At 42.4% G+C, this 8,487-nt stretch overlaps 1 protein-coding gene across 3 annotated transcripts in view; it reads left to right on the forward strand.

The window, feature by feature from the left end:
- Positions 1-2,477, forward strand: part of OMA1 (OMA1 zinc metallopeptidase) — a 103,366-nt gene extending 100,889 nt beyond the window's left edge. For all 3 annotated transcript variants that reach the window (XM_047727272.1, XM_047727274.1, XM_047727273.1), the window contains one exon: positions 2,024-2,477. In XM_047727272.1, the coding sequence (XP_047583228.1) occupies positions 2,024-2,236 (213 nt within the window). In that variant the 3' untranslated portion in view covers positions 2,237-2,477. The remainder of the gene's footprint in view (positions 1-2,023) is intronic.
- Positions 2,478-8,487: the final 6,010 nt, after the last annotated feature.

Below are 8,487 nucleotides of genomic sequence, written 5' to 3' on the forward strand. Positions count from 1 at the left end.
TGATTCTCAAGTGTCTTTGCCCCAGGCGGAGTTGCACCGCCCTTACCCGGGGCCGCGCTGAGTAATCCGCTCGGGTTTGCTGGGTTCGCTTTCGGGAGCTTTTGTTCCCTGAGCGCTTTCCGTAGAGTTCTGGAGGGCGGGAATGAAGATGGCGGCCTCCCAGTCTCCAGCCCGGAGGAGCAGAGAGCCCGGGGCCCCACTCCTCAGTGCGCCCTCAGAGAACAGCACCCAATGACTCCCGTCACCCTGGCCTCCAGCCGCGCTCCGAGCTGACCGAACCTGCGACCGGTTCAAGGCAACCCCGAGCTGAGAGTCACTCCTCGGCTCTGTCTCTGTAGCCGGCTTCCCCGTTCTAATACCGGTAAGCTCTGCGACACTCAGACACCCCCGATCCTTCTGCGACCCTGCGGGACCTGAGGCCGCGCTGACCCCACCCAGGCTTCACCCCAGTTAAGCCTCTGGAGCGATGTCCCTCAGTGGAACAGACTTTTAAAAGTCCCTATTTTGTGCTCCGTTGCTCCGCCGCTCGCCGGGAGCCGGCCCCTCCCCCCGCGGTCTATCTTCCCGTCGCTTTGGATTCACTTCTCCACCAGTCCTACCTTTCAGATAGTGGTTGATTTTCTGTTTCTAGAATTGCTGTTCTTCTTCTCTTCGATCTCCCATTGGATTTGTAGGTGTTTGCAATCTTTAGATAAGCTATCTAGCTGATCTCCCGCTACCCGAAGTAGTCTCAGCCTGCTACTTCTCCGCCATCTTGACTCCTCCTTCCCAAGTATACTTTTTTAAAGCTGCAGTCCCCCTACTGTCGTACCCTCAATTTTTTAAGGGTAACCATTATCAGCTCTCTTAAATGATTCTTTTAGTATTTCCCACCATATCTACATAACAAACATACTTCTATTGCTACTTCCTAACTTTTTAATTTTAGGCATTACCAATCTACTTTCTCCTTTAAATGATGAGAACTAAGGTTTCCTTTATCATTGGCACACGTGCGTGCGCACACACACACACACACACACATGATCCAACTCTCCCTCTTCCCAGTATGAGTTGTGATTTGGGGTAGATCAAGATTCAGTGCTTTCCGAACTGTAAACACCAGTCATAGCTGAGCCATGTTGTAGATTATGATTACTTTTCCTCTAGCACTTTATTCTTCCTGGAATTAAAAATTACGATGGTTTTGAATTGCTTACTTTTCTGAGTTATTAGCATCAGGGCTCCCTCAGATTGCCCTAGTTATATGTATCTTCTTTCAGTATGTTCACACCTCTGTTTTTGTTTTAATTTAATTTTATTTTTTCAGTGTTCCAAGATTCACTGGTTATGTACCACACCCAATACTCTGTGTAGTTGTGCCCTCCATAATTCCCACTTCTGTATGCTGTTGCTTTAGGTTGAGTCTTCAGATCTTTTTAAATCTGGATGGGTGTTCTCACAGGCCCCATTTGACTGAAATCATAGAGACACCTCTAAGAAGGCTTGCTTATAGGACATTGGGCAGTCACTGCCCATAGAGTTGTTTGTTTCAAATACTTACTATGTGAACAAACAATGAAAATATAACTCTGTACCATAAATTTCTGTATGGTTCTCTTTCATATGTTATGATTAAGATACCTTTTATTCCAAAAATATAGAATGTATTTTTATATTTCATTGTTTTACAAAGAACATATTATAAATTACTGGAATAATTTTAATAAATTTAAATTTATAAGTAAATTTAAATAAATATATATGTTTTGTATATATATTTTGTTTAAAATAAATAAATTTATTTTTATTTATTTTTTTAAGATTATTTATTTATTTATTTGACAGACAGAGATCACAAGTAGGCAGAGAGAGGAGGAAGCAGACTCCCCGCTGAGCAGGGAGCCCGATGCAGGGCTTGATCCCAGGACCCTGGGATCATGACCCGAGCCGAAGGCAGAGGCCTTAACCCACTGAGCCACCCAGGCGCCCCAAGATAAATAAATTTAAATAAAGAATATTGTATTGTATTCTTTATTTATAGGCTCTTAAAATTAGAGAGATCTGTAATTGCCCACCACTTTCTGGACCAGACCCTCGATTACTCTTCAAACTCAGCATGAAGCATTTCTTGGAAGAATCAGAGAAAGAAGACCTAAAAGTCACTGCCGAGAAACAGAAAATGGATACTCTCACCATTCAACAACAGAAGCAAATACCCTTAACGTATATAATTGAGAAAAGAACTAGCAGTTGAATTAAAATTTATGAGACACAGGATATATGAAGAATGTAGCGGTCCTTACCATTTTTATGTTATTTTTTAAAAAATGATGTTTGAAATTTAAAAAATGTATATTCAGGGTCAAATCATGTGTATTACAAGTATTATCTAAATTCTTCTAGGTATTTTCATGAAATATTGATGTATTTTATTCTCTTTTAAAGTATCTTCAATGAGGAAAGTGTCACAGAATAAATTTATATTACACATTTTACTCTGTCTCATACGTGCTTTTCATTTGGAAGGCAGACCTCTAGTGGATGAGAAATCAGAATGTGCAATAATTCTTAATGTGGAGAGAGTTCCAGCTGAGCCAAAACTGGGGTTCAGAGTCTGGGTGCTTATGATGAACTGGGAAACTGACAATCTGAAGCATGTGTTTGCAGGAATTGATTTGCTCTGGGATAGGATTATGTGGAATAGGGGACCTTGGGATGGAGAATTTCCTGGTCCTCACTTAGGGACTCTGAGGGGAAAAGGGCTACACAGGCAGAAGCTAAAGAAGCTGTTTTAGTGGGAGGCAAAAGTAGTGCTCGTTGTGGTACAGGTGACAAATTGCAAAACAAAATGGTAAGGGAGGGTCACTTCCTTGCAGATCCAGTGTGCCGCTGATGTTCTGAGGTCCTAACAGTAAGTTGTGTCATCTTGGCTCCTTCACAATACTATGATTTGGGAATCTCGGGAGTTCGCAGGCAAGGCATCCACCCTGTACTCACTGAGAGGACCATCGGGGGCGGGGGGGGGGGGGCAGAGAAGGTGCTACCCCCAAGTGGACCTTCCTGGGCAGCAGACACCAGCCAAGGGCTGGAAGAAGATGGAACAGGGAGCACAAGGCACATCCCTGGTGATACTCAGAAGTTACTATATTATATTAGTCTGGAAATAAATTTCTAAAATGTACTATTTGTATAAAATTATTTGTACTTCCAAACTGGTGAAGTGTAGTGATGTTGCGGTTCTATTCCTGAGAGGGACATTTTTCTTGAAACACATTATATTCCATAGTTTCTTAGAGAATTAAAGGGGAAAGAAACTATCTTTTATTGAGTGTCTTCTCTGAGCTGGGCCCATTTATTCCCAGACCCTGTGAAGTAGGTTGTGGCAGTTTCCTTTTGCAGTGAGAAACAGGATTTTGGAGAGGTTACGTAGTACACCCAGTGCCTCTCAGCTAGAAAGAGCAAACCTAGATCTGTCTAACTGCACATCTCTCCATCTCCACAACTCGCAGGTATCTAAAGCTGAGCTCCCAGAGGGAATAAGCACCATTTTCAGGTGTTAGCTTCCTCATGTATGGCTAGTACAGGTAAACATCTAATTATAAAATCAGGATCACTTACCTGTAGGATGGCTTTCCTTCTCTCAGACCCTTCTCTCAAAAATTGTACATGAAAAGCCTGGGTGCAGGTTAGGAGACTACAACCTCTCCCTCTGTCTGTGAAAGCTGGCGATTTCTCATTTGGGATGTGTCCTGACACATTTCCTTAGATACGATATGTGCCTGGTTGTTAAGAGAATTTCAAGGACCCTTTAAATTTTTCAGGCTTACTGAAGATTGCTGTAAGGAATTTCTTGATCTGCACACAAGACAACACTTGTAAGAAGGAGATTCAGAAGAACTGTTCTCCTCGTTGTTGTTGTTCATGCTCCTAGCGATTGCCGTTCTGTCAGAGGCACTCCATAACATGTAAAGACATTTGGAGAATGTCACCTAGAGGTAAACAGTAAAGCACACTGTTAGATTTCCCTGTAGATTTCGTAAGAAAATAGTGTGGAGGCCCTAGTCTATTTTTCTCCTTCCATCCCATTATCACATGTAATTGTACTAGTCAGACTTCCTAGGAAACATATACAAGTTGACATGTCAGAAAAAGCAGAGAAAATATAGAGAGAATAACTTTATAGCGCATATGAAAACAATATTTTTAACCCATGGGATTGATAAATATTAAAGAAATGTTACATTTTCAGCTCAAGGTTTTAGGGGAAATTAAATGGCAGTTGGCATGTAATATGTATACATATGCTCTAAGTTGTATATGGAAACGACCCCTTCAAGTTCTACATTTTGTTGCATACCATACTGTCAAGGCTTTTCATGTGGCCAGAGGATTTAGGTGTCATTGGCTAGTTGCTCAGTGGTTAGGAGTGTGATGCCAATAAATAGAGGCACAGATTCAATCAAATCTCTCCTATAATCTAGGTAGTTGTAGGACTGCCCTCTAAACTCAAAGAAAATATGTAGGGGCACCTGGGTGGCTCAGTGGGTTAAGCCTCTGCCTTTGGCTCAGGTCATGATCTCAGGGTCCTGGAATCGAGCCCAGTGTCGGGCTCTCTGCTCAGCAGGGAGCCTGCTTTCCTCTCTCTCTCTGCCTGCCTCTCTGCCTACGTGTGATCTCTGTCAACTGAATAAATAAAATCTTTAAGAAAAAAAAAGAATATATTTACTGCTATGTCTCTAGTACCTAATAACTTTTGGCACATTATAGGTATTCAGTTAGTATTTTAGTGATACCGTACACTCAATATCCTCTGGTCAAAGGATGATGAAAAATAAGAAAGAAAGGCACTTTATGAAATCTCTGCCTCTTTGTAGCCATGGGACCCTGGGCAAAGTCACTTCAACTCTCTAACCCTTATTTATTCATTTGTAAATTGGGGATAAGTGTCCCACCTCATAGGTTGACATGATGATTAAGGCAAATGATGTACTGAAATCATTTAGCATAATGCGTAGAGCTCCAAACATAATAAAAATAGCCACGATTTATTGAATACTTACTTCGTACCAACCACTGTGCTAAACCTTTTTCAAGCACTGTTGAACCTCACTGCAGCCCTATATGTGATAGATATTCTATTAGCCCCATTATAGACCAGGAAACTAAAGTTTAGAGGGTTAATGAAACTTGCTCAATGTTAGGCGACATATTTCTTGAGATTATTTTACTTGCAAGAACAGAAAAAAAAAACAACAACCCTGAAACTCAAGGAAATTTATTGCTTCACCTAACAAAAAAGCCCAGAAGTACACTAGCTTTGGACATGATTCAGTCCAGAGAGCAGTAGTTCCTTCTCTCTGTGATTTTTCTCAGCTCTGGCTTCACTCTTCCCTGCTGATGTCAAGATGGCTGCCAGCAGCTGCCAGAGGTACATGCTTCATGCACTTCTAGTTGGAAACAGTGGCTCGCCTCACAGCTATTGAAACAGAACCTTCAATACTAATTGCACTCTCTGAAGAGCAACCCAGAAGCAATGACCAGCACAGGGGATGGGATAATCCTGACTGGCTGGAGCTGAGGATGGTTACAGTCAGCACCATTCAAACGAGAGAAAGAATGATGAACTATGAGAGACTGGGGACCCCAAGAAACAATCTGGAGGTTTCAAAGGGGAGGAGGGTAGGTGGGTGGGAACAGGGTGATGGGTATTGAGGAAGGCACATGCTGTGATGAGCACTTGAATCACTGAACAATACATCAAAAACTAATTCTGTACTATACAGTGGCTAACTGAACATAAAAAACAAAACAAAACAAAGTGACCAGCATGGAACCGCAGGGTCTACTAAGTGACTGGAATAAAAACCCGTTACATTCATCTTCTTTAAGGAGGCAAAGAAACAAGATAATTGGTAGATTTGGTCCAAAACGATATTTAATCTGAGTAAAAACAATGCTGATATGACAGTAAATTTTCATTAGTATATTGACTTCATCGTTTACAACCTGAAGTATCTCCTAACCTCAAAACCGACCTGAGAGACTGGAAAGACATGTGGTGTTACTTCCTTATAAAGGGGAAGACTAAGGCTTGGGGGGATTAGGCACGTTCTCCCAGCATGCACTGCAAGTCAATGACTGGCCTGGCATGAGAAGGAAAGGATTCCTGATTTGTAATCCAGGGCTCCTTCAATCATACCACGTTTGGAGAGGGACGTATTACCTCCATGTTTCCTCTGGAGACTGAAGCTCGGAGATACTAAGCAACTGCGTGCTCAGCATTGCTCAGCTCATAATGGCCGGGCTGAGATTCAAACCCTCATCTTCCGACTCCAAAGTCTGTGCTCGTCATCCAGTTACTGCCACTGTGGTTGACAGATCTCATAAAGGAAGTGGTAGTGAAAACTCTTTTCCCTTCACCCCTCATTTGTGAACAGCAGGGCCAATACCCTCCTTTCTCTTAAGAGCAGTCATTTTAATATTCTATGACAGGTGGTAAAAATAGTCATTTTAAGTATATTCATATACATGAGGGATAAAATTCCTGTTAATCATCTTTATAACGTGTTTTTATTGGAGCCTTGAGAGTTCCTTAATCTGTGGTGAGAAATCTCTCTCACTTCATTACTGGAAAGAACCCTATCAGTATATACTCACCCCTTCACAGTTACCCCCAAACTTCTATCAGAAGACCAGTAGCCTCCAAAGGTAGGTCAGTGACTCCCAGCCTTTTAGTCATCAAGGACTCCTTTTGTGTGGCCTGGCTGTGTGCATGGACTTTCACAGCAGAGTTCTGTCTTGAAGGGGTGTAGGGTCCCGGCTCATGACCAGGGCTTCTTGCCGTGCTGGCTGTTTAGGGGATGAGTTTGTTAGGCGCGGGGCGGAAGTCACAGTGTAGTCCTGCTTCCATGTCTGGGAATTTCTGTGATATCATCAAAGACCAATCAGGACTTCCGATCATCACGTGATCTCTGCTATTATCAAAATTCCAGCCAAAAGAAAAATTTGTGATTTTAATTAGGGTGGCCTAATTATGTGAAAGAAAATGCAAAAATTTTAGTTAGGCTTTTTGAAATATTAAGCACAGCTGGCAGATGCCCAGCACCGTCTTTGTGGGCCACGAGGAGCCAGAGACCTCATCCTGGGTGACAAGGGTTTAAAGCAGATTGCTTTGTTTTTTTCTTCAGACTATAAAAGAAAGTAAAATTGACATGTATTAATTTTGACCAATATATCAAAGTAGAACCATATTTTTGTGGGTTAGGGATGATGGATGATCCACTTAAAGATTCTGTTGTTCTATATTTAAGGATATATTTCTTTAATTATTGTTTTTGTACAGTTGAATCAAATTCAAACAAGTTGAATTTTATTTTTCTACAGCTATTCCTCTGATGATATAGTAGCCTTGAGAGAATCAAGGGCAACATGACCAGTCTTATGGAGTGCAGAATAGTAACATCTACCCTGATTATTTCTCAGGATTACTATGGGTTTTGAATATAGCAATGTGGATATGATTTGGGCAGCATCCAAACTGCTCTCCCCCTGCCAATTCTTATATTCTAGCACTGTCTTAGTCTGGACTGTAAGATCGTTAGTTAGCAGAGGGCATTTCCAAAAGGATGGCCATTTGCCTGATCTAGTACAACACAGAATTGAAGATGTGTGAGACAAAGCGAAGCCTTTTTTGTACCATGTTTTGTTTTAGTCTGATTTATGAGTATGTGTGTGTGTGTCTACCCTAGTTATTCTATTAGTCCTATAATGACCTTGGTCTAGAGAGTATACCTGGTTTCCATCAATTTCTATTTTCTGATGCTTAAGTCAGCCTCTTCCTGTCCAGCCCATTCTCCAGAGGATGGACTGAAAGAATGGAAATTCATGTTTGGTGAGCCCTGATAAAGACAAGACATCACAACCTCTCTCTCTCTCTCTCTCTCTCTCTCTCTCTCTCTCTCTCTCTGTTTAATCCTCACAGCACCTCCTCAAGGCATAGGTTATTTTCCCAATTGGCGAGATTTGGGGCAGGCTCATTCTAAGTCACTTTATTCCATAAGGCTCACTTTTCTTCCTCTGGAAAAATGGAGGTAGTAACAGTTGGGGCTTCATGGGGTTATGTGGGGAGGCCCAAATGTATGCCTGGGGTTCAGGCATCTGCCAGCATGTAGGAGGTATATGCATCAGGAGTGTGCGTCAGGACCATGTGGGAGGCCCCAACCCCACCCCTTGGCCCACCGGAGTTCACCTGCAGCCAGGAGGGAGTGGGGGGGTGGGGCAGAGTTTCCAGTGCCATTCTCACCCAGCTGCTTCCTTCACTGTTGAGGGGTTTCTCTGCCACCCCGTGATTTGCTCCATCACCAGCAGGGGTACCCTAGGAAAACAGGGGGTTTGACTCTTTCAGGGTGTCCCACATCCAGGGGATCAGCAACAGTAGTAAATGTCTCATCCTTTCAGGATGATTCTAGGGTGTGATCCGCAGTTTGCTAGTGGATAGGACTAGAT

This window comes from Lutra lutra, chromosome 4 (genome assembly GCF_902655055.1).
Source record: "Lutra lutra chromosome 4, mLutLut1.2, whole genome shotgun sequence".
Taxonomy (NCBI): domain Eukaryota; kingdom Metazoa; phylum Chordata; class Mammalia; order Carnivora; family Mustelidae; genus Lutra; species Lutra lutra.